At 43.6% G+C, this 27,442-nt stretch overlaps 1 protein-coding gene across 1 annotated transcript in view; it reads right to left on the bottom strand.

Annotated features, from left to right (window-relative positions):
* The window catches only part of bmper (BMP binding endothelial regulator), a 27,943-nt gene extending 1,723 nt beyond the window's left edge, over positions 1-26,220 (bottom strand). The window contains exons 1-13 of the mRNA XM_082150721.1: positions 25,731-26,220; positions 24,524-24,609; positions 22,571-22,670; positions 18,111-18,193; positions 17,727-17,817; positions 17,259-17,341; positions 16,877-16,976; positions 16,326-16,570; positions 15,312-15,416; positions 11,917-11,962; positions 9,327-9,653; positions 4,305-4,641; positions 793-923 (exon numbers count right to left, since the gene is read on the bottom strand). Coding sequence (XP_082006847.1) covers positions 793-923; positions 4,305-4,641; positions 9,327-9,653; positions 11,917-11,962; positions 15,312-15,416; positions 16,326-16,570; positions 16,877-16,976; positions 17,259-17,341; positions 17,727-17,817; positions 18,111-18,193; positions 22,571-22,670; positions 24,524-24,609; positions 25,731-25,821 — 1,825 coding nt within the window. The 5' untranslated portion in view covers positions 25,822-26,220. The remainder of the gene's footprint in view (positions 1-792; positions 924-4,304; positions 4,642-9,326; positions 9,654-11,916; positions 11,963-15,311; positions 15,417-16,325; positions 16,571-16,876; positions 16,977-17,258; positions 17,342-17,726; positions 17,818-18,110; positions 18,194-22,570; positions 22,671-24,523; positions 24,610-25,730) is intronic.
* Between the last annotated feature and the right edge of the window lie 1,222 nt (positions 26,221-27,442).

Genomic DNA, 27,442 nt, shown 5'->3' with positions numbered 1-27,442 from the left:
AGACCAGTGGTGCTGGGGAGGAGGAGGGTTTCAGAGGAACTCGTTCTGCAGGATCAGCTACAGTTCATTTCTGCTCATTTACAGGAACTGTTGCTCCTTAGAGTTAAAGAGCCCATATTCTGCCCTTTAACTAAGTCTTGTAGTTTTCAGGCTCTACTAGAACAGGTTTTCCTGCTTGAATGTTGATTATTCTCCTCATATTCTCCATTGTTGCGGCTCCTCTCTTCCCAGTCTGTCAGTAACACTCTGTTTACTTCCTGTCTCTATGAAGCCCCTCCTTCTGAAAAGCACACTGTGCTCTGATTGGTCGGCTGGAGTAGTGTGTTGTGATTGGTCGAGCGCTTCGAGTGTGTTTGGGAAATATCCGCCCCTTCCCATAACCGCCAGTTTAACACACTACTAACTAACTCAACCAGGCCCCGCCCCTTTATTCTGCGCATTAATTATTATAATGAGGAATATTGTGACGTGTTCGATCCCGGGAGAAACTCAAGACTTCAATGGAGTCGTTTCAGGAGTTCAGGAACACTGACACTGATATAGAGAAGAGCTGGAGCTTCTTCATGATCACACAGCAACATTACACACTAAAGACCGATGTCACTCTAGACATCAGGATCAGGGACATCCACTTAACATTCAATCACAAAACATTTAGAATGGAAGGAGAGGAATGGTTAGTACACAAAACATGTTCTGTGTTTTTTCACAATTTCCTAAATATAGGCAATTAAAAACTTTAAAAACTTAAAAAAACTCCATATATAAATAAATGTGTCCGGTGTGACTCACTGATGCAGGCGTGCTCCGGTCTCCAGTGCACACGGACGCCCTCTCTCTCACACGCTCGACTGTATGCTATGAAGGACTCGCAGAAACAGTTCTTATGCACTGGACACTCACACATGTCCGTGACACATGACCTAAAGAGAGGAAGACATGGAGAGAGACGGAGAGACAGTGAGGAAGCAGGATGAGTTTTAGTAGTTAATCTCACTGACTTCTTCAGAGTTAGCATTGAAAAAGTGTGTAATATATGCACCACCAGCATCACCGAAATAATTTCATACTTTTTCCTCAATGCCCATCAACCATTCAATGGGAAACAGATGGTCCTTCCCTATACTCATGCTATAATAATTTGCCTATATTACTATATTTTCCCTCAGACAGTCAAATCTGATAGTGACCTCACTTTTTCTATTGTTGCTCTGTAAAGGTGAAGTATGTAGTTTCTGCAGCACTAGTGGCACCAAGAGGAATTACAGAAATACAGCATGTTTTGCAAACAGCCCTTACTCTCCTCAAACATCACAAACCCAGCTCTGACGGGTGCTTGTGAAGGCATGTCTCAGCAGGGGAAAGTGGGCTACTTTTAATAAAAGCTCCAACATTATAGGAATACTTTTCGCTGGGTTGCAGTGTGTCATAAGTAAGTGAGTAGCAAACACTGTTAGAGTGATCATGAGCATCTCGCTTATAATAAACCCATCCAATGCGTCTGCACCGGGCGCTTTTATAGACGTGCCACAACTGTTGTAGTGCGTAACATTACAATGTTCCATTCGCTTTGACGTGTTTATGACCCGTTTAATCTCTGAAGGCCTAAATACAAAGAATTTTGCCTTGTGCTTCTGTAACTGAAGAAGATGAATGAAGAACCTTTTCTCATGTAGTGTGTCAATCATGATCCCACACCGACTAAACACCCTATGGCTCCGCCCTGCTACAGTAGCCACGCCCTAATCTCTCAACCTGATACAGTAGCCACACCCCAAACTCTGTCTGCTACAGTAGCCATTCCCCAAGAGAGAGACGGGAATGGCTCGAATGAGACGGGAATGGCTCCTCCTGCTACAGTAGCCACGCCTCAAACTCTCCTCCTGCTACAGTAGCCACGCCTCAAACTCTCCTCCTGCTACAGTAGCCATTCCCCAAACTCTCCTCCTCCTACAGTAGCCACTCCTCAAACTCTCCTCCTGCTACAGTAGCCACGCCTCAAACTCTCCTCCTGCTACAGTAGCCACGCCTCAAACTCTCCTCCTCCTACAGTAGCCACGCCTCAAACTCTCCTCCTGCTACAGTAGCCACGCCTCAAACTCTCCTCCTCCTACAGTAGCCACTCCCCAAACTCTCAGTCTGCTACAGTAGCCACTCCCCAAACTCGCAGTCTGCTACAGTAGCCACTCCCCAAACTCTCAGTCTGCTACAGTAGCCACTCCCCAAACTCTCAGTCTGCTACAGTAGCCATTCCCCAAACTCTGTCTGCTACAGTAGCCATTCCCCAAACTCTCAGTCTGCTACAGTAGCCACTCCCCAAACTCTGTCTGCTACAGTAGCCATTCCCCAAACTCTCAGTCTGCTATAGTAGCCACTCCCCAAACTCTCAGCCTGCTACAGTAGCCACGCCCCAAACTCTCCTCCTGCTACAGTAGCCATTCCCCAAACTCTCAGTCTGCTACAGTAGCCACTCCCCAAACTCTGTCTGCTACAGTAGCCACTCCCCAAACTCTCAGCCTGCTACAGTAGCCACGCCCCAAACTCTCCTCCTGCTACAGTAGCCATTCCCCAAACTCTCAGTCTGCTATAGTAGCCACTCCCCAAACTCTCAGCCTGCTATAGTAGCCATTCCCCAAACTCTCAGTCTGCTACAGTAGCCATTCCCCAAACTCTGTCTGCTACAGTAGCCATTCCCCAAACTCTCAGTCTGCTATAGTAGCCACTCCCCAAACTCCCAGCCTGTTACAGTAGCCACTCCCCAAACTCTCCTCCTGCTACAGTAGCCACGCCCCAAACTCTCCTCCTGCTACAGTAGCCATTCCCCAAACTCTCAGTCTGCTACAGTAGCCACTCCCCTAACTCTCCTCCTGCTACAGTAGCCACGCCTCAAACTCTCCTCCTGCTACAGTAGCCACTCCCCAAACTCTCAGTCTGCTACAGTAGCCACGCCCCAAACTCTCAGACTGCTACAGTAGCCACGCCCCAAACTCTCCTCCTGCTACAGTAGCCACTCCCCAAACTCTCCTCCTGCTACAGTAGCCACGCCCCAAACTCTCCTCCTGCTACAGTAGCCACTCCCCAAACTCTCAGACTGCTACAGTAGCCACGCCCCAAACTCTCCTCCTGCTACAGTAGCCACTCCCCAAACTCTCCTCCTGCTACAGTAGCCACGCCCAAACTCTCCTCCTGCTACAGTAGCCACTCCCAAACTCTCAGACTGCTACAGTAGCCACGCCCAAACTCTCCTCCTGCTACAGTAGCCACTCCCCAAACTCTCAGACTGCTACAGTAGCCACTCCCCAAACTCTCCTCCTGCTACAGTAGCCACGCCCCAAACTCTCAGACTGCTACAGTAGCCACGCCCAAACTCTCCTCCTGCTACAGTAGCCACGCCCCAAACTCTCCTCCTGCTACAGTAGCCACGCCCCAAACTCTCCTCCTGCTACAGTAGCCACTCCCCAAACTCTCCTCCTGCTACAGTAGCCACGCCCAAACTCTCCTCCTGCTACAGTAGCCACTCCCAAACTCTCAGACTGTTACAGTAGCCACGCCCAAACTCTCCTCCTGCTACAGTAGCCACTCCCCAAACTCTCAGACTGCTACAGTAGCCACTCCCCAAACTCTCCTCCTGCTACAGTAGCCACGCCCCAAACTCTCAGACTGCTACAGTAGCCACGCCCAAACTCTCCTCCTGCTACAGTAGCCACGCCCCAAACTCTCAGACTGCTACAGTAGCCACGCCCAAACTCTCAGACTGCTACAGTAGCCGCGCCCCAAACTCTCCTCCTGCTACAGTAGCCACGCCCCAAACTCTCCTCCTGCTATAGTAGCCACGCCCCAAACTCTCCTCCTGCTACAGTAGCCACGCCCCAAACTCTCCTCCTGCTACAGTAGCCACACAGGATATGGTCTATGCTTGTGGGTTTGAAATTACAAGATAGATACACATTTTGATAGAGTAAAATTGAGCTTTTGGTCTAGCTAATAGTGATTTACGGACACTCTCAATGTTTTAATGGTGTCTAGGAGGCTCAATGTTTAAACTTTTTGGGGAGATAAACCCATGAATGCCATACTATTAGCCAATCAATTTAATTATCAATAAACTGGGTTAAGAGAATGTCTTTTAACAAAAAAAAACAACAACAAAAAATACATACTTCACCTTTAAATCTGGGTTAATATCACTCTAGACATCAGATCTTTTCCTACATTTGAGATCTTCAGTTCAGAGATTCAACAATTCAAATGCTGCAAAGTTTCCTCAGAGCCTTTAGTTTGATAATGATGACTGGGGAACTTACTTGTAGAAGGAGGTAAAGTCTACAGCAGAATGGCACTTCTGAAACTCCCAGGACTTGAGCTTTTGGCAGGTTCTGTGCGCGCGGAGCTTCACTTTGACTGAGCCGGGACAGAGGAATGACGTGGACTTGCGGTTGGGAGCCTCACACACCTCGTTGTCCTCCACACGCCAGGATTCAGCAAACTCATCCACGTCAAACTTAAACTGTCCGTCTCCTCCGAGCAAATCGTCTCGCCTGTGGCCGTTGTAGTTTCCACACAGCCCGCAGAGACGCTCCTTCAGATGCGGGGCCGCGACCACCTCCACCAGACTGTCCCCGTCCCACGAGATCTCCAGGCCTGGGGAAGAGTGAGGGAAAACACACATTATGCATTTGCCTATGTTTGAGATGTTGATGATGTGACTATCTAAAAACCACTTCAAACAGCGTTTGGCTAAATCGTTTATTTAAAGGTGCAGTGTATAGTTTTTAGCAGCATCTAGTGGTGAGGTTGTGAATTGCACCCAGTAGAAGTTACGGTGGCCGACAGGAAATGATGTCGTTGTCTGAGACAGCCGAGAATAGACAGTTAAGAGATGAGGTTTCTTTACAAAGATAAATGAAGAAATTAGGTTTACTTAATTATTCAGTAAAACGATATGTTATTGCAAATATTATTGTTACTTTTTGTTATTGACACTATTGTGTCAGTGTTTTGTTCGCTGACTTTAGCTGACTTTAGTGACGAAACGCATTTGTCTGTTCAGGGCCACCGTAGAAACATGTCGATGTAAGGGGACCTGCGGTGTGTGTAGATAGAAATGACTCATTCTAAGGTAATAAAAACATAACGGTTCATTTATACACCACTGAAAACATAGTTATGTATATGATATTGCAGATCTGTCAACAGATCTTCCTAAATATTACACAGTGCACCTTTTTTCACAGTGCAGTGCATTTTTTTCTTCTAAAACCCACTTGTTGCACCACTGGAGGGAAAAACAGTTTTTAAGGAGGTATGAAAAGAAATGTAGACTAGACCCAGTTAGCAACATAGTGTCGGCCCAGATCCGGCCCACATCCGGTACACATCCGGTACACATGGATTCCACACGGTCCAGATGTGGGCCAGACCTGAGCTCTACCTGTCTGGGGAATTAAGACCTATAACAAACCTTTTCTCTTCAGTAATATTATCGATTTAAAGGTGTGGTATAATGCCCTTTTCACAAGATGTAAAATAAGTCTTTGATGTCCCCAGAGTGTGTAGTAGTAGTAGTAGTAGTAGTAGTCGTAGTCGTAGTCGTAGTAGTCGTCGTAGTCGTAGTAGTAGTACTTTATTGTTCAGCCTTAGCTTAGTCTTTGGTCTCGCCATACAATCACAAAAACAATTAACAATACACAACATCCACCCGATACATCTAACAATACACAACATCCACAGTATCAAATGGCGCTTTTCCACTACACAGTACCGCCTCGCCTCGGCTCTGTTTGGTTTTCCACTGTGTAAAAGTTGTACCTGTACCTGCTTCCAGGTACTTTTTTTCGTACCACCTCCGGCGAGGTTCTAAGCGAGCTGAGGCGATACTAAAATGTGACGTGAAAACAAGGCAGACTGCTGATTGGTCAGAGAGAATCGTCACTATTCACTGCGTCATCATTGCACGCGCCAGACGGAGTATCATGAATAAAAAACAGCAAAAACAAAAACATCCAAAAACAGCATACACTCGATTTCCTCCATTGTCCTGTGTGTGTGGGTAGCGGGTGTATCTCGCGCGTCTCGCGTAAAAGATTAAGTCACGGCAGTTTCCTGCAGCGTCGCTATGACGACCAGGTACTATTGTGGAGGTACTATCTGCAATGGAAAACGGAGCGAAAAGCGAGCCGAGCCGAGTCGAGTCGAGTCGAGTCGAGTCGAGTCGAGTTGAGCTGGTACTGGTAATGGAAAAGCGCCAAAAGATTACAATATTCACATTTCCTAGCTCTTATTCAAAACACTTATTGCATTTGGTACAAAAGTGTGTTTATATATTGCTTTAATCGCTTTTGGTGTTCTGTAGCAACGACGTGGTGGTAATAATTCAAAAACATGATTCAAGGTGTGTTGTGTCTCTTGTTACAGTCAAAGCTTTTCTCTGAACAGCAATTTGAAATAATTGAGCGACTAACTTTTGCTTAGATCCTATAATGTTACCTGCTACTCTTGTAATTCTGTCTAATTTGACTTTATTCACAGATGTAACTCGCCCGAACCACACAGTTATCTTATACCCTAAAACACTCTCAATTAAACTTATATAAACTATTTGCAGAACAACCTGACTTACAGAAAATTCTCTCAATTTCCTTAGCAAGAATAGCCTTTGATTTGCTTTCTTACAAATAAGATCCACATTATCAGAGAAATTCAATTTACAGTCAATCATGGTTCCCAAATACTTAAGTCTTCACAATTTCAACAGTTTGATCACATAACATTATTTCTGTTAGAGGCTCTGAATAATTTAAAATCAACTCTTTTGTTTTACTTACATTTATCAATAAAGAACTTGCTTCACACCATTTTTCTAGTTTCAAAACCTGCTCCTCATACTCAAAATGTACACAGTCGGTCCATAAAAGAGTGCCATACTATCTGCATATTTGTATAATTTATAATTCTCATGCTGCACTCTGTGAGGTTTTAGCTCTAAATACTCCACAGATATTTGTATATCGCATGTTAAAGTCGTCACTTTTTGAGCGTGAGCAAAAACGCGCCATTTTGTGTCTGTTCCTTTAAATGCAAATGAGCTGCTGCTCCCGGCACAGGGGGCGGAGCTACAACAGCTTGTGTCCTTTTACCTCACACACACACACACACACACACACACACACACACACACACACACACACACACACTGAACATTTCAAAACTTTTAGTCTTTTATGTTCAAACCGGACTCAGGATGATGGAGAGACTCAAGAAGAAGTGAAACATGTAGAAGCAACAGGACATTTCTGAATGGTTAGTTGATGAGTTTATGCAGCTGATGTGTAGTTATCTTATAGTCATTGATTAGCATATTCTGTCTTGATAATCTATAAAGTGTGTTTCGGGGGCGGGGTTATGTAAATTCTAGGGTTGGTGATGTCACTAACCCGGGAGGAATGTGGTGTAGTCTCTACCAGCCGTTTGTTGTAGTCCTTAAACAGGGATTTCTGTAAAAGCAAATCTCTCCCTTTGCTCTGAACTTTGAGCGCTGTAACTTTGCAGATGTTGTTTATGATCAAACAGCAACATTACACACTAACTACAGTTAGAAAAGTCAAATCATGATCAACCACCACTTTAATACACTGACACTATCAGGGTTAAGTTATGAGTTATGAATTAAATGTTTTTTTAAATCTTTTGAAAATGTTATATGAACGTTAAGGGAATATTCCATTGTATTATTCTGCAAACATTATGGGAGTGTTACTTTTTTCTGAAACAAGTAGTAACATTGAAAAAACATTAGCCAAAACATTTCAGAGAAAATGCTCCATGAATGATGTATAAATAATGTTTTTGTCCTAATGTTTTGAGAACATTATTAAAGACCGAACGAATGTTCTATCAACGTTACTGGAAGAACGTTTGTTCATAATTCATAATTCATAACCTCGCCAGAATGTTCCCAGTCCGTTGGGACTGTTGTCTTCTGCTTATAACTGAATTGGACTCGTTGATACATTTTGATACACTGACACTGTTATTGAAGGGCATTGAAACAACACTGAACCAAACTGAGCCGAATAACAGCACTATCATGCACACTGTAGAGCTGCTTTACAGATGAAACTGAATTATTTTCATAATTGAATAATTTTATTTTGCTTTTTGTTAATGTGAAGCTGCTTCTAAACAATCTGTATTGTATAAAGCGCTTTAGAAATAAACTTGTCATGCTGAATTGCTAACTGGAAGCTAGTATGAAGCTGTATTTTTATAGAATAATCACTTTAAATCGAACATGCTCTTTTGAAACAGAAAGGTGTGTTGAACTCTGACCCTCTGCTGTGTGACCTGTGCTAGGCTGGAACGAGTGACTGGAGCTGCTAGCACAAAGGTCATAAAGGCGAGAGAGAGTTAATGAAATCACAGTCCTGTTGCGAGTTCAAGGGTCAACACTGAGCAAGGCACCTAATCTTAAATTGCTTCATTCTTACACTGAAAATTCCTTTTTTCAGTAAAGTCAGTAAATACTTTGGCATCAGCAGTGCACCTTAGAGAGGACTCGACACACATCAGTTTAGGCCAGAATGTCATATAGTTACAGCTGGATATATAAATATGTCCCACTTCCCCTGCATGCATACACTATAATAGCATAGGGAAATATAAACTGTATAACATATTTCAACTGCTTGATTGCTTGTATTGTTGCAAAATGTAAACTATATTATCGCCCAGCTCTAATGCAGTCACAATGCTATAAGCATCTGGTCCATCAATTAAATGATGGTTAAAGAGCCCATATTCAGCCCTTTAACAAAGTCTTGTAGTTTTCAGGCTCTACTAGAACAGGTTTTCCTGCTTGAATGTTGATTTTTCTCCTCATATTCTCCATTGTTGCGGCTCCTCTCTTCCCAGTCTGTCAGTAACGCTCTGTTTACTTCCTGTCTCTATGAAGCCCCTCCTTCTGAAAAGCACACTGTGCTCTGATTGGTCGGCTGGAGCAGTGTGTTGTGATTGGTCGAGCGCTTCGAGTGTGTTTGGGAAATGTCCCGCCCCTTACCATAACCGCCAGTTTAACACACTACTAACTAACTCAACCAGGCCCCGCCCCTTTATTCTGCGCATTAATTATTATAATGAGGAATATTGTGACGTGTTTGATCCCGGAAGAAACTCAAGACTACAATGGAGGCGTTTCAGGAGTTCAGGAACACTGACACTGATATAGAGAAGAACTGGAGCTTTATCATGATCACACAGCAACATTACACACTAAAGAGAGGTGAAGATGGGAAACAGCAGAATCCTCTTTAAAAGGCACCTGGTCTCACCTGCGATGGTGGTGAGTTTGAGCAGGTACCCGTCCAGGTCGATGTGGACCCCGGTGCTGTGGAAGGGGAGAGCGATGCGTGTGCCGTTGTGGCGTACGGTCAGGTGTTGGTGGAGGCTGATGCTCAGGCCTGACGTGTGCAGCTCCACTGATGTGGTCCATGAGAAGGAGCGTGTGCGACGAGCATCGTTCTTCACCAGCACTGTGAAGCTGGCCGCCGGAGAGCAGTCTTTAGTCAGCACGTACTTACACCTGCCCTGGAAGTTAAAGGTGCGTCCATCAAACGTGTTGTAGTGAGGGTCTCCGAACACGGTGCACACGCCTGGCTCTGGAGAGAGGGATGAGAGAGGGATGAAGAGAGGGATGGAGAGGGGGATGGAGAGAGGGATGGAGAGGGGGATGGAGAGAGGGATGAGAGAGGGATGGAGAGGGGGATGGAGAGAGGGATGGAGAGGGGGATGGAGAGAGGGATGAGAGAGGGATGAAGAGAGGGATGGAGAGAGGGATGAAGAGAGGGATGGAGAGAGGGATGGAGAGGGGGATGGAGAGAGGGATGGAGAGGGGGATGGAGAGGGGGATGGAGAGAGGGATGGAGAGGGGGATGGAGAGAGGGATGGAGAGGGGGATGGAGAGAGGGATGAGAGAGGGATGAAGAGAGGGATGGAGAGGGGGATGGAGAGAGGGATGGAGAGGGGGATGGAGAGGGGGATGAGAGAGAGGGATGGAGAGGGGGATGGAGAGAGGGATGGAGAGAGAGATGGAGAGAGGGATGGAGAGAGGGATGGAGAGAGGGATGAAGAGAGGGATGGAGAGAGGGATGGAGAGAGGGATGAGAGAGGGATGAGAGGGGGATGGAGAGAGAGATGGAGAGAGGGATGGAGAGGGGGATGGAGAGAGGGATGGAGAGGGGGATGGAGAGAGAGATGGAGAGAGGGATGGAGAGGGGGATGGAGAGAGGGATGGAGAGAGGGATGAGAGAGGGATGGAGAGGGGGATGGAGAGAGAGATGGAGAGAGGGATGGAGAGGGGGATGGAGAGAGGGATGAGAGAGGGATGAAGAGAGGGATGGAGAGAGATGGAGAGAGGGATGAAGAGAGGGATGGAGAGAGGGATGGAGAGGGGGATGGAGAGAGGGATGAGAGAGAGGGATGGAGAGGGGGATGGAGAGAGGGATGGAGAGAGGGATGAGAGAGAGGGATGGAGAGGGGGATGGAGAGAGGGATGAGAGAGGGATGAAGAGAGGGATGAGAGAGGGATGGAGAGGGGGATGGAGAGAGAGATGGAGAGGGGGATGGAGAGAGGGATGGAGAGGGGGATGGAGAGAGGGATGGAGAGAGAGATGGAGAGAGGGATGAGAGAGGGATGGAGAGGGGGATGGAGAGAGGGATGAGAGAGGGATGGAGAGAGGGATGAAGAGAGGGATGGAGAGAGGGATGGAGAGAGGAATGAGAGAGGGATGGAGAGGGGGATGGAGAGAGAGATGGAGAGAGGGATGAGAGAGGGATGCAGAGAGGGATGAGAGAGGGATGAAGAGAGGGATGGAGAGAGGGATGAGAGAGGGATGGAGAGAGGGATGAAGAGAGGGATGGAGAGAGGGATGGAGAGAGGAATGAGAGAGGGATGGAGAGGGGGATGGAGAGAGAGATGGAGAGAGGGATGAGAGAGGGATGCAGAGAGGGATGAGAGAGGGATGAAGAGAGGGATGGAGAGAGGGATGGAGAGAGGAATGAGAGAGGGATGGAGAGGGGGATGGAGAGAGAGATGGAGAGAGGGATGAGAGAGGGATGCAGAGAGGGATGAGAGAGGGATGAAGAGAGGGATGAGAGAGGGATGAAGAGAGGGTGGGTGAGTGAAGTATTGACTTGGTATCAGGGTTCGTATAGATTCTGTAAAATGAAATTCCAGGACTTTTCAAGGACTACAATCAGCACTTATAAAACAATATCTTTATTATTCTTATTAATTTTATTCGTTTTTTTTACTCAAATGACATCTATATGGAACTGATGTTTCACTTCATCGAGATCAATCCACTGAGCAGCGCTGTCAGACATGGGAATCCCCTGAACTATTGAAAGCATACTATGAAAAAGAAATCGCCTTCTTTATTCAAACTGATGTTTTCCCCATGAATATATGATTGACCCGTCTTACATCCTTATCATAAACTTAATATCATGTTCATAGCTATGCGAAATAGCTCTATATCTCAGACTGGCTGCAGCAATAATTGTGCAAAACAATTTTCGAAAAAATGATCAATAATTTAAGCACTTTTCAAGTACCTCTTCATAATCTATGGCTGTTTTCAAGGGTTTTCCAAGACTTACATTTCAAAAAGTCAAATTCAAGCACTTCACGCACCTTGTACGAACCCCGTGTCGTAAATTAAATAAAGAATGCATATTTGTGTGCAAACTTATAGCACTTATAATTTTTAATTGAAAGATACACTGTTGAGCGTGTGACAGGCGTAAAACAGAAAAACCAAGAAAATGTGTCCTTTTATAAAAACTGCGTTTGATTGTTCAAAAGTGATTTTTAAGTCTTCTTCTGCACAGCAGGATGATTGTGTAAAGAAGTCCACTTACTGTCAGTGCAGACAGGACAGCAGCCAGTGCGATTCAGGATCTTATTCTGAAAGACAAAATCAAACAGGTTGCATACAGTGGCGGCTCCAGAGATTTTCTGTTGCAGGTGCTATGGGGATGCTCAACACTTAAGAGAAGGTGCTTTGAATTTTGGGGCGTTTCATTATGGAGTTCGCATCGGACCACCCTTGGTATACACATGCGTACACGCCCGCATTAACTATACTCGTTCCACGACTATAAGCATATATATACTGTATATATATATGTAAAAGTATTCAACGCAAGGGCTATAGACAGGGACGCAACTACCCAGTGTCAGAGGGATAGGCTATGCAGCAACAATTCTGTCAGGACCACTACCGTCAAATATGATTGACAATTAGCATACAGTTTGGATTGGCGGTATGGTTCCGTTCTGGGCGAGAAATGTAAGCTTAGCGTTAAGTTCTGCCAGGAAGACTCAATCAGCGCGTCATGAATTAACTCACTTCTAACCAATCATGTGTTAACACTCTCAGTATAAAAGAATGGTACTTACATCCGTCTGAGTTCGCAGATACTGACGGCGCCAATTACCTCCATCCTCCCCAACCACCTCCAAGATGGTCCTTTCCCTCCATCCTCCCCACCACCACCAGGATGGTCCCTTCCTTTGCCTCCAGGGGGTCGGCTGCGCCCCTGCCTTCATCTTCAGGCGGGATTTGCAGATTCCGTTACCCTCGCATTGCTTGCTAAGGACGGGGCCTACGCCAAAGACTATGCTTGCTGAGCTATTAATAAATGTACTCGTTATATCATTTTATCTCCCGAGTCTTTCTGGTAGAACTCCCTGCGCATCCATGCAGCCTAGCATGGATAAGAGCAGGGAGAGCAGTAATCCCCCTTGGGGTAAACAGAACAGAACCAACATGAAATTTTGCAAATATATTTAATTCATGATTTTAAAGTACAACATTATTCGATAATTATTCTGATTCAAGGGGAATCAGAATGTCAAATCCTGACAGGGCGAGAGGAGGAGCTGGGGATGGAGGAGGGTAATTAGCTCCTGAGAAACGCGATAGTTGCTGATAATACTGAAGGAGCTTATATATGTATATGGTGATAGGTGTTGTATTACTATAGGTAGATGTGGATCAGCTGAGGGTCAGCTGATGCGAGCTTGACTAACGTGACCTGCCAGAACTAACGCTACGCTTGATTTTAGGCAGTCATCAATCTGGTGCACTTTGGGAGTTAAAAATGAAAAGCTCCAACCCATATTCAGTGTGCAAATTAAACAAAGAAAAATTCAAACCTCTTTTAGTTACAGTGTCAGTCTATTACACTACTACATAATAATAGTTATAATATTAATCCCATGATAGCAATAGCCATATATTGTAAAACAAATGCAATGAAAAATAAAGGAAACTTTCATAATTAGTTTTGTACTAATTTCTATACTTGAAAGAGTATAATTCTATACTTCACATTAAAGATGTGATTGGTCCAGCCCAGTGTCAATCAAGAAAATAACCAATGGGCCGCTGATCTACGTGTTTCATGGGGTGTCAGAAAAAAAACTAACGCTGACCAATGCATTACACACTAATTACGCACTAACCCAATTAAGCAAAACGAAACGAATGTGCCGCCGATGTACAGCGTAGTTTATGGGCCGTTAAGACAAAAAAAAAACTATGAGATGTATCGGCCCAAAAAGCACGTCGGCCCACTGGGAATCTCCCGGTAGTCCTGATGGCCAGTAGCCTACATGCCTGGACGTCACACTTTAAATCCCACCGGTAGCCTTTCACCATCCACTTATTTAGCTGCTGTCACATCAATTGACATGCCATCTCCTTTCCTCTTTCTTTTTCTATTTTTAGTCCCCGACAGCTTTTTTGCGTTATCCATCTTTTTCGACGACAACTCACTAACGTTACTCGTTCCTGCTCGCTCAGCGCTCACGGCGCCCGCGCCCGCTCGGGATTTTTAAATGATTATTTAATTCCTATTTTTAACAACATGAAAAAGACTATTCAAATATGACATTAAAATATAAATATAAAAAATTACAGACATTTCTTGGGGGTGCTGGGCAGGTGCTATGGCTATTATAGGGGGAGCTACAGCACCACCTAGCTCCTCCCTGGCGCCGCCACTGGTTGCGTATAACATTGTCCCTGTCAAGGAAGGTCTGTTCACTCGGCGGCCATATTTGCAATGACTTTAACAATCATCGATTGGCTCTTTTATTTAGAAGGCGGGACTTATTCCATAATTTTGCACTTTCTCCCAGTCATGAGTAAATCGAGTGCACCATCTTTCTATATATAAAGTCTTTGTTATAATATCCAGAACAAATCCATAGGAAATGTTGTGAGTAACTAGTCACAAAATAATGAGTTAGGCCTCTGTCTGAATTGTAAATGAATTATGATTTATGTATGTACACTACTGTTTAGATTTTTTTATGTTTTTGAAAGAAGTTCATTACTATTGGTCACCTTTCATGTCTGTCTGTGAGTTTTACATATATCTAACCAATGAAAAGTGTTTAAAAGCTTGTCTCGTAACTCCATTGGCTCCTCAGACTGTCAGTCAAACCTCATAACTCCGCCCACCTCTATAATTTTTTAATTTTTTTATTTTTTATTTATGCATTTGGCAGACGCTTTTATCCAAAGCGACTTACATTGCATTATCCTATACATTTATACATAGGTATGTGCAATCCCCTGGGATCGAACCCACAACCTTGCGTTGTTAACACAATGCTCTTACCACTGAGCTACAGGAATGTATTCATGTATTCATGTATTATAGTGGTAAGAAGTCTATAATACATGAAGTGCTGCACACAGTTGAAGCGTCTCTGCTTGTTTGCAGTGCAATGATAATAAAGAACTGCTTCTCTGAACAACTACAGCGTTTTCTTCACTCAAGAAACACTATCAATATCTAAAGGTTAATGTTTTATGTATTTGAGGAGCGGAGAAGATTATCTTAATCTAGCACTGGTCGTCGAGTCACAGCCAGTGTGTCTTTAACAGTGGAGCTACTGTAAACTTTATAAGATGTAAGTTGATGAAGATGAACTCGTTGCACTCACTGCCTCAGACACGGTCCTTCTAATGACATTCTCATAACTCCATTTGAGCTTGATCTAGGTAAAATATTAATAATATAATGATACGTGTGTGTCTGATCATATATAAAGCCACAATATCAACTTTGACAACTTTAATTATTAAAAAATATATAGTGTTTTTTACTGTTTCCTGAAAAGTAGCAGTTTTGTACATACGAGGTTTCTGCCCGACAGAGGTGATATATAAAGTACAGTATGAGTAAATGTAGGACTGGTGGTATAGGTGTCTTTATGCGTGACGTAAAGCAGGACTTACCGAGGGACAGCTGGTAATAGGAACACAAATCTTGGGCTGACACTGAATGTTCCCCTTAACACATGTGCACAGAGAACAGTTCACCGACGACCATCTGTCCCCGTCCTGAGAGACGAAGACAAACACACACTCATCCTCTTGATATATGCAGGCTTTATCAACCAGTTCATCAGATTGTCCACACGCATCCCAGACAGCAACACAGTGTCGGCCCAGATCCGGCCCACATCTGGGACATGTGGATTCAGTGCACCGGAGGACCTTTTCATAGTCCCTAGAATTATTGGCGGAAGTTCACGGATTTTGGCACCGCAGAAACTAGGAACGATTTTAGTTCTAAGAACTCCTTTTGGAGGAACTAATTTACTCCTCCTTCAGAGTTGGTCCAAACCAGTGCCATAGGAACTACAGTGACGGTAGTGTTTGCTGATTGGCCGAACGCACGTGAAACACCAGCACCTGCCGTTTTTAAAAAGGCTGTGTAAACACACATTCTATAGCCTATACATTTACTCTACAAAAAAATACTAACTCTACCAACATGTAAAACAGTGATAGATGGACCTCTAAACCTTTACACTGAGAAAAAAATCCAACGCAACTTTGAGGAGACCAAGCGAAACATGATTATGTTTTTTTGCTCAGCTAGCGACACTGGACATCAACCACACAGCATACGCCAATTCCTTTTCATTACTGTCTACTTTCTATGTATAACAGTTCTATCTAGTACCGTATTAGACAGGACTGTTAGACAGATCGTAAACTAATGAACACGGATAATGCGAGCACTGGCGTTCTCAGCGCCGTCAAAATAAAAGTCACAACAACAAGCTTTGCTTACGTCACTTCAGAGTTCCTACTGGCACAGTGCAAATGCTACCAGGAAAACGTTCCTAGGGGAACTATCAGTTCTCAGGGAACCACCCTGGTGGATAGAGTTCCTAGAACTACCCGGTGCGAAAGCCTCTTGTGTTTCTGTCTGGGATTAGTCCAAGCTCGTGGACGCCTCACCCTATATATTTTGCTCTTCACCCTACAGTACTTCACATCCTCCATCTGAAGGTGAGTCTGGCAGTCCTCACAGCAGGCGGAGCCCCGACATGTGCCGGGCGGGGAGCATGTCCTCCTGCAGGCCACCGTAGAGTCCACACACGTGCAGACGGTGCAGGCGTCGTAGCTGATGGAGGAGCCGTTCTCGAAGACCTCGCTGTGGAAGAGACAGCTGCCCGGAGACAAGTCGAACACCTTCCTCTGGCCTGCAGGAGACACACATCACCATGAAGACAGAGACCAACATAGTGTCGGCCCAGATCCGGCCCACGTGTGGAATCCAGGTGTACCAGATGTGGGCCGACACTATGGTGCTGTCTGGGATGCATCATATTGATGAATGACTAAATATCTGATATGATGTTTCATTTAATATTCGGATGGTTTGTTGCATGTGCAGTGCGGGGGGAAATATCTAGTATAGTGTGTGTGTGTGTGATATCTGTCATTGAGGATGGCGTGAGTTAGTGTGTACTGGAGTTCTGGAAGTGTGTGAGTGTTGAGAAACTCACCACGGCATCTGGGACAGCAGTGACCCGCCGGTGTGTGTGTGAGATGAGACGGACAGGACAGGACAGGACACACCACCTTCTGACACATGCTGTGACCTCCCTGAAACACACACACACACACACACACACACACACACACACACACACACACACACACACACACACACACACACACACACACACACACACACACTTCACTGAACTACAGCTGCTAATGTCAGAGAGAGAGAGCAACAGATGCTTATATTCAACATGGAATTACATTTACTATTATTATTATTATCATTTTGAAAGTTGAGAAGGACTCCTATTGTTTGGCCAGTGTAAAGAGTGCTTTGTTGTGACTGATCTGAGAACAGATAAACTTAGCAGATAAACTCACAGTGCAGATGCATTTAATACAGGGATTCCCTTCAGGATTAAATTCTTCGTCTTCTTTATATAAATTCCCCTCGAAAATACATCCTGTGAAGATATAACATATCAACAAGCACTGTGATGAGAATCTGGCTGATTAGCAGAGATATTCAACACACTTCGAGACAACAAAGCCTCGTGGATATAGTATAATCATGTGACATTATTGAGGAAATGTTGTGCATATTACTATCTAGAATGCTGTTTATAACTATCAGATTAAATAGTCTTGTTTTTAAATTATCCCTTTCTCTTTTTTTCTGAAAAATGCACTGCATATGAAAACACACACACACACAGGTTTGTTATGCTATACTTGTGAGGACATTCCATAGGCGTAATGGCTTTTATACTGTACAAACTGTATATTCTGTCCCCTTACATTAACCCCACCCCTAAACCTACCATCACACACACACACACACACACTGACCCGGGCAGGTTGGGCAGCATCTCTTCGGGTGTATTCTGGGGTTTTTACAGTGAATGACGCACCTCATCTCTGCTTCAGTGACGACTCCTTCCTGAACAAACAACAACTAAAACTTAAATGTGCGAGTAAAGATTGAAGAGGATGTGTATGTTTGTAGCTGGTTTGTTTCTTGTTACAGTGACTTAAATATGAAAAAGCACATATTGTGTGTGCGGTGAGCTAGCAGGTTCATCTACATGTTATTTCTTCTCATTTAAGTCTAGTTGTTTAAAGCAGTCAGTCTGCTGAATTACTCCAGATACACTGTCCAGTCCTGGTGATCTGCTTCTGTTTATTCTAGGTCTGGACTACAGTATATCAGTGTTGTATGATTGATCAACGCACCTGACAGCTGTATGTGACACAGGGTTTGACAGGACTGATCCAGTGATGGGAACTGTTGTAGGACGTCCCGTTCAGCTGACAGCCTGAGGGAGACAGAGAGAGAGAGCACTGAACACTGAGAACAGTGAGAGACAGAGACACCGAGAGACAGAGACACTGAGAGACAGAGACACAGAGAGACAGAGACACCGAGAGACAGAGACACTGAGAGACAGAAACACCGAGAGACAGAAACACTGAGAGACAGAGACACTGAGAGACAGAGACACCGAGAGACAGAGACACTGAGAGACAGAGACACAGAGAGACAGAGACACCGAGAGACAGAGACACTGAGAGACAGAAACACCGAGAGACAGAGACACTGAGAGACAGAAACACCGAGAGACAGAGACACTGACAGACAGAGACACTGAGAGACAGAGACACCGAGAGACAGAGACACCGAGAGACAGAGACACTGAGAGACAGAGACACCGAGAGACAGAGACACTGAGAGACAGAGACACCGAGAGACAGAGACACCGAGAGACAGAGACACTGAGAGACAGAAACACTGAGAGACAGAGACACCGAGAGACAGAAACACAGAGAGACAGAGACACCGAGAGACAGAGACACAGAGAGACAGAGACACCGAGAGACAGAAACACCGAGAGACAGAGACACTGAGAGACAGAGACACCGAGAGACAGAGACACCGAGAGACAGAAACACAGAGAGACAGAGACACCGAGAGACAGAGACACAGAGAGACAGAGACACCGAGAGACAGAAACACCGAGAGACAGAGACACTGAGAGACAGAGACACCGAGAGACAGAGACACCGAGAGACAGAGACACCGAGAGACAGAAACACCGAGAGACAGAGACACCGAGAGACAGAGACACAGAGAGACAGAGACACCGAGAGACAGAAACACCGAGAGACAGAGACACTGAGAGACAGAGACACCGAGAGACAGAGACACCGAGAGACAGAGACACTGAGAGACAGAGACACTGAGAGACAGAGACACAGAGACACCGAGAGACAGAGACACCGAGAGACAGAGACACCGAGAGACAGAAACACTGAGAGACAGAGACACCGAGAGACAGAGACACAGAGAGACAGAGACACAGAGAGACAGAGACACCGAGAGTTAGAAACACTGAGAGACAGAGACACAGAGACACTGAGAGACAGAGACACCGAGAGACAGAGACACCGAGAGACAGAGACACCGAGAGACAAAGACACTGAGAGACACTGAGAGACACTGAGAGACAGAAACACCGAGAGACAGAGACACCGAGAGACAGAGACACCGAGAGACAGAAACACCGAGAGACAGAAACACCGAGAGACAGAGACACCGAGAGACAGAGACACTGAGAGACAGAGACACAGAGAGACAGAGACACTGAGAGACAGAAACACCGAGAGACAGAAACACCGAGAGACAGAAACACTGAGAGACAGAGACACAGAGAGACAGAAACACTGAGAGACAGAGACACTGAGAGACACAGAGACACTGAGAGACAGAGACACCGAGAGACAGAAACACCGAGAGACAGAGACACCGAGAGACAGAGACACAGAGAGACAGAGAGACAGAAACACTGAGAGACACAGAGACACTGAGAGACAGAGACACTGAGAGACAGAGACACAGAGAGACAGAAACACTGAGAGACAGAGACACTGAGAGACACAGAGACACTGAGAGACAGAGACACCGAGAGACAGAAACACCGAGAGACAGAGACACCGAGAGACAGAGACACAGAGAGACAGAGAGACAGAAACACTGAGAGACAGAGACACAGAGAGACAGAGACACAGAGACACTGAGAGACAGAGACACTGAGAGACAGAGACACTGAGAGACAGAAGCACATCTAAAACAGGAAAGAGCTTTGAGATCGACTGAACGACTGGATCTGACTAGAAATCTGAGGTATATTTTCACACACTGCTGAAAGCTACAGAACAGAGAAACAAATGAATGGCTGAGATTCACAGAAACATCTGGATCCAGGCAGAGAACGGTGGATTCACAGTTATTATTCTGTGTCGATATGATGAATTTAGGGGTAAAATCACCCTATATATTGTATTGTTATATATTGTATTGACAACTCATCAATTGAATATTTAGCATCATATATTCTGCATAATTGGACGTTTTTAAATAAACACTGACAAAAAACAATATGTTTTAAGGCCGGATGATATGATGATATATAACATTGGTATAAGTGATCATCTGGATTTACACTCACCTAAAGGATTATTAGGAACACCATACTAATACTGTGTTTGACCCCCTTTCGCCTTCAGAACTGCCTTAATTCTACGTGGCATTGATTCAACAAGGTGCTGAAAGCATTCTTTAGAAATGTTGGCCCATATTGATAGGATAGCATCTTGCAGTTGATGGAGATTTGTGGGATGCACATCCAGGGCACATCCACCACATCCCAAATATGCTCTATTGGTTTGAGATCTGGTGACTGTGGGGGCCATTTTAGTACAGTGAACTCATTGTCATGTTCAAGAAACCAATTTGAAATGATTCGAGCTTTGTGACATGGTGCATTATCCTGCTGGAAGTAGCCATCAGAGGATGGGTACATGGTGGTCATAAAGGGATGGACATGGTCAGAAACAATGCTCAGGTAGGCCGTGGCATTTAAACGATGCCCAATTGGCACTAAGGGGCCTAAAGTGTGCCAAGAAAACATCCCCCACACCATTACACCACCACCACCAGCCTGCACAGTGGTAACAAGGCATGATGGATCCATGTTCTCATTCTGTTTACGCCAAATTCTGACTCTACCATCTGAATGTCTCAACAGAAATCGAGACTCATCAGACCAGGCAACATTTTTCCAGTCTTCAACAGTCCAATTTTGGTGAGCTTGTGCAAATTGTAGCCTCTTTTTCCTATTTGTAGTGGAGATGAGTGGTACCCGGTGGGGTCTTCTGCTGTTGTAGCCCATCCGCCTCAAGGTTCTGCGTGTTGTGGCTTCACAAATGCTTTGCTGCATACCTCGGTTGTAACGAGTGGTTATTTCAGTCAAAGTTGCTCTTCTATCAGCTTGAATCAGTCGGCCCATTCTCCTCTGACCTCTAGCATCAACAAGGCATTTTCGCCCACAGGACTGCCGCATACTGGATGTTTTTCCCTTTTCACACCATTCTTTGTAAACCCTAGAAATGGTTGTGAGTGAAAATCCCAGTAACTGAGCAGATTGTGAAATACTCAGACCGGCCCGTCTGGCACCAACAACCATGCCACGCTCAAAATTGCTTAAATCACCTTTCTTTCCCATTCTGACATTCAGTTTGGAGTTCAGGAGATTGTCTTGACCAGGACCACACCCCTAAATGCATTGAAGCAACTGCCATGTGATTGGTTGATTAGATAATTGCATTAATGAGAAATTGAACAGGTGTTCCTAATAATACTTTAGGTGAGTGTAGACCTATATTGTATTTATATAAAGCGTTCACAGGTATATTTGCTTTATGTATTTCCCCGGGGTGGAAATCAGGATCATATAAATGTCAGGAAACACGATTCCTGCTGCATGTCAATATCCATGATCACCGGATCTTTGGTAAGTTGTAAGGAACACTATATCCAGTCCAAGCTTTAGTTTAAACTGATAATCGTGTGTTTTACTGGCGTTTTCTCAGTTTCTCCTATTAAATCCAGTCACTCAGCAGCTCTTCTGCCTCTCAGTCCGGCTGAGCGAGTGTGTTCCCACGGGAAAGAGACTCAGTGCATAACCTCTATTCCCCACAGACAACATCAAGTCCCAGCAGCTCAAATAAAACATCCAGTCCTCAGCTGTACTGGCGTCTGTCGGCCACACGGTGGCAGTGATGCTGAACTCACGAGTTAAACAGCAACACTACAGTCAGACCAAACACTATTCACACACCAGATATAATGTTTGATATGTTTCTGCTAGTGTGATCAGGACACTATACTTCATTACTGTAATCGAGGAGAGCAGAATAAAGTAAACTGTGACATATTATACCCAAATATTCTTCATACAGAGACTACCAGTGACATTTATAAACATTTGGGAGCAGAAATGATTGGGACACTTTGAGCTGATCATGTTTTGCTGAAGTGTTTTGTCTTTAATTGCTAATGCTCTTTTTACACACAGACTGAACAAAATGAAGCATTGCTTGGTGATTGGTTGAGCTAAACTGGTATTATCTAATTGTGTAGTTAAATTTAACAGCTGACAGATATTCAACATAATTCATGTGTGAGACAGTCTAACAGAAGGACGGACAAAACCAGTCAAATATCAACTGATCTGTGATGATGTGAGAAATGTTGGAGGTGTCTGAATAAATGTTGGTTTGACTGTGTGCAGAAGTGCAGAGTCTGTCAGCCCAGATGCCATAAATAATAATAAGATATTCATCATATTTCCGACCTTTGCATCGTTCACAGCAGGCTCCCGTCTGCTTGACCACCAGCGCACAGTCTTCATCCAGCGCCGGACACTTCTCCTGCTTACAGTCCGCTTTCTGATTCTGTCCACACAGAGACACACACACACACACACACACAGAGCAATCCCTTATCAGTCACAGCCGGACGCAATCATTTCACAGTACAAACACAAGCCGGACACTGAGTACGGGATGTGACGGATCAGCTTAACTCAATCACTTCATGACTAATGCAGGAACATGAAGAGCATCATCATCATCTCTCAGAGATAAAACTTCCGGGATTCATCAGCAGAATCAATATGAGACATTCATCAAGCCGTCGTATCAGTTCTCACTCTCTAACCCTGAGAAAGACTCTCAGATCCTCCTCTTTATACACAAGAACACACACTCACAGGCTGTATATATGTGTGTGTGTGTGTGTGTGTGTGTGTGTGTGTGTGTGTGTGTGTGTGTGTGTGTGTGTGTGTGTGTGTGTGTGTGTGTGTGTGTGTGTGTGTGTGTGTGTGTGTGTGTGTGTGAGCATCTACATGTGGAGTTCTGGGATCAGGATGTGGATAAATCTGCTAAAGTTATTCCACTTCATCACTCATGTTATTATTAACACTGGACACAGTTATGCATAACACATCTACAGTTATCACTTATTTCAACTTAAAAACTCAAGCTCAGCTGCTGTCCTTTCAACTTTTCATATTAAATTAACTTAAAAAATGTAGTTGAATCTTGTTTAACGTATAAAAGATGCTAATTGCTTAATTATTTTGGCGAGTTCAAGTAATGTAGTGTCAAATCTTATTTCCAGCGTACAAAAGCATCGCTGCGAATTTAACCGCATAAACATTGAGATATACTTTATTTGACGGTGTCCTTGATGCAGTTACAGTGTAATATACAGTTAGAGTAAGACACTACAGGCCCAAACACTGGCTTCATGCATCTGTCAATGTGGAGATTTGGGGCTTTTTGTCTTTTCATAAAGTGTTTTTTCTGACTGGTGAAAAGAAAACATCCAAGATATGCGTGTAAGTGCATCTATCACAGCACTTTATCTCTGTGTGTCTGTATATTTCCATTACAGTTCATATATTTAAAGGCCTTTTTCTCTCCAGAAATCTCCAGTTCAGCAGCTTTACACACACCAAACTTTACACTTTTATTCCTATCTATATTCACAAGGTTTTTACAGCGCGGTTTGTTCATATATAATGTGCCTGATTTTATTTGCTAAATAATTTTTTTTTTTTCTGTTGAGAATATTTTCTGATTTATGGAGAGATTAAACCCCTTGACTCTGGCTTAGGGTTAGTTGCATGTGATTATGCATAATTTACTGTTATTACACAGTTGGTTCATTAGCACACGTGTGTAACAAGGACACGGTAAACCACAGCGTTACCTCACATTCCCCTTTAAACAATACGTAAATTATGAAGCCAGAACTACTTACAGTTTGACTATTATTAGTATCATTATTGTCATTATTATATCAAAGACTGTTCTCATAAACAGAGTGATTACAGATGACTGAATATTGATTAATTCTCCACAACCCTTAAATATGTGTATATTCTGTTAGAATCTTATTGGTTGTAATACTTCTTGCACATCTGTCTCTCGTACTCTTCTCTTCTGTATAACCCTTGTGTTGACTCAATATACAAAATATTTTTATGATTTATCACAACTTTGTTTCTTAGGTTCAGCTTAGGTTCACTAATGTTGTTCCGATAACATAATATTTGAAGTTTCTGTTGATTAAAGCAATCTCTTTCACTGTATTAACTCGAGATATTAGTTTCGATGAGCTGTTACTTGCTTTTTTAAGTGAACAACAGTGATCTCTGTGTGTATTTGCCCGTGACTGATGCCTGACAAATCAACATCTGTGATTCTGAGTCTCCGTGTGAAAGCATATGAGATGTTCTGACCAGACACACGCAGGAGATGCAGGGGTTGTCCGTGATGTTGGGGATGTGTAAGACTTCTCCCTCGTTCTCACAGCTAGCCTCAGTTCCTGCAAGAACAACACAAGAGCCGTCCGTTCAACACAACCAAACTCTACATCTCACACTTCATCTTACAGTGTTTCTCTGTATTTAAGGGATTATTGAGGCATAGAAATGGAAAACCTACATAATTAACTGGTTTAAGTAAAAAATGATTTCATTTTGCTGAATTGATCTGAATAGCACCAGTACATTAAATGCAGTTATCTGGCGGAGCTACTGCTGTATGATCATTAATAATTGAATAATGTAATATGTAAGAGCTAAATTACACCAATGCTACAATTTTCTAAATGTCATAATCATTTGTTATCAAACAAGTATTCATTACTTCAGTCAGCTTATTGTTTCTGCCTTGTGTAAATTAATAAGTTTATCTAACTGTGATTTGTATATCTACATTTCTGAAATACATAACTGAGACAGTTTCCTCTGATATCAGATCTCTGTAAACTGTAATGTGGACTCATGTATTTTCTGTAAAGATGCTTTGAAACGATATGTATTGTGAAAAGAGCTATATAAATAAATGTGAATTGAATTGAATTAAATTCTTTTCACTACCTTTTGTTTAAAAAACTAAACACTACTAACACTTCAGATTTAAAACTCAAAAATCCTTACGTAGGCCTATTACATTATGCAATTATTAATGATGAGTATACAGTAGTAGATCCACTCTAAAAAATGCAGGGTTTTTTCAACCCACGTTTGAGTCAAATATGGACAAACCCGACCATTGGTTTAAACTAACCTAGGTTTAAACGGTGTAACATAACCCAACAGTCGGGTTTGTCCATATTTAACGCAAACATAGGTTGAAAAAACCCTGCATTTTTTAGAGTGGAGCTACTACTACTGTATACTTATTAATAATTAATAATTGCATAATGTAGCTAATGTATGAGCTAAATTCCTGTTTACCAACCTTTAATAATAAAAAAAAAACTAAACACTACAAACACTTACTCAAAATCAAATTCTGATTTAAAACTCAAAAACCATCAGATTTCCCATATAACTCTTAATGAAACTAATGTTGTGTCTAATATTTGATGTGTTCTGCTGATATTCCTCGTTCCGAGTGTGTGTGTGCGTGTGTGTGTGTGTGTGTGTGTGTGATTCTCACCGGTGATTAAAGGCGCAGTTGAATGAGGCGTTTGGAGAATGAAGAACCAGAACAGCAGGGTGTGTGTTACTGGAGAAGACACACACAGCATCCTAAATCCGCTCCAGAGAGAAAACACGAGAATAAAGAGAGAAAACACGCGGATAAAGAGAGTATCCAGAGCCTGTCGTTAAGATCCAGAGAGAGACAGACATGAGTGTCCTGAGGGACTCGATCCCGACGCGAAACCTTCACACACACACATCAGCTCGACATTATCAGGACGAAACCAGCTCACACACTCCACAGAGAGCTCCAAACGCAGGTAAGATCCAGAGGTGTGTGTAGAGATGTCAGTGCCATGGTCCGAGTGGTCCGAGCTGTGCGTGTGTGTGTGTGTGCGGGTCCCCGCGGACGCGCTCCGCGGTTAAACACCAGTCCTCCGGCGCGCGCACAGATTATCCGCCCTCGCTATTTAAACGCACGTGTGACACACACACACACACAGAGAGCTCCTGATCGCGCAGATCAGTGTGTGTGTGTGTGAGAGAGAGGTGTAGTGAGATCCGCCCCTATCTCAGCTGGGCTCTCTCACACACACTCCTGACTTTCTCACCAAACAAGAATTTCAGCCTATCATAAAGACTGAGTCTGGATGGGAACAAGCCTTTCGCATGTAATTCCTAATCGTGGAATAACAATGACTTCATTCACTGACAATTACCCAGAGTAGGTGCTAATCGTGGACATCTACATGCGCATCAAAGAGCAGATTCATGTGAAGATGTGAGGCTTAAACACACACATGAGGGAATGACATGTCCTGAAGCTCCAGCTCTCCGAGAAGGACTGTGTTCCTGTAATATTAGGCACTAGAGAGCGCCAGAGAGCACTTTACCGGGATCTTTCTTGGAAAAGGACAAATTCAATCCCTTTGCCAAGCCCGGATAACACCAATCTTCTTATGTAGATCCACTTATAATAGTCACCTTTAATTGGTTTAAATATCAACAGTGGTAAACAGTGTTGGGGAAAGTTACTTTTAAAAGTAATACATTACAATATTGCATTGCTTCCAAAAAAAGTAACTAATTGCGTTACTTAGTAACTTTTTAATGAAAAGTATTGCGGTACATTACTTTTGCGTTACTTTTTCTCACCTGGGCTGGGCTTGCTTGTTTTTTTATGTAAAATGACATATAAATAAAAGGGAAATAACAACAAAAAAAGGTTATATTTTTGGCAAATGTAAAGGCCCTCTCACACCAAAAGTGAACTGAATAATCCTCAGGCTGAAGGAAGTGCATATTTACGTCTGTACTGTAGAGGGCGCCGCTCAGACTAACCTTTCAGCTGCTGCTGTTCTGGACCACAGAAGAAGAGAGTTCAACAATCTTTACCAATCAAAACAACACAATGAAATACAAATATGATGTTTATCTAAAGTCATTCTGGTTAATAAAGTGAGATTAAAGTATACTTGTGTAATTTAACACATTTAATTATTGCAGATTTTCGTAATATTCTGAGTTTGCTGAGGAATACTGAATCTGTTTTTGTGCCAGCGAGAGTAAATGCTCACATTCAAAACACAGTCACTTCAGTTTCTTATCTGAAAAAGAAACTCAGATGTTTTGTTGTAAATGTAAAGTTACTTTACTAGTTACTTGGGGAAAGTAATCTGATTAGGAAGCTCTCAGCACTTGTGATGCGTTACTCACTACACTGTCCAT

This window comes from Leuciscus leuciscus (assembly GCF_965113295.1).
Source record: "Leuciscus leuciscus genome assembly, chromosome: 20".
NCBI classification, from domain to species: Eukaryota; Metazoa; Chordata; class Actinopteri; order Cypriniformes; family Leuciscidae; genus Leuciscus; species Leuciscus leuciscus.
The sequence above is the reverse complement of the archived record's forward strand: the minus strand, read 5'-3'. Positions and strand labels throughout refer to the sequence as shown.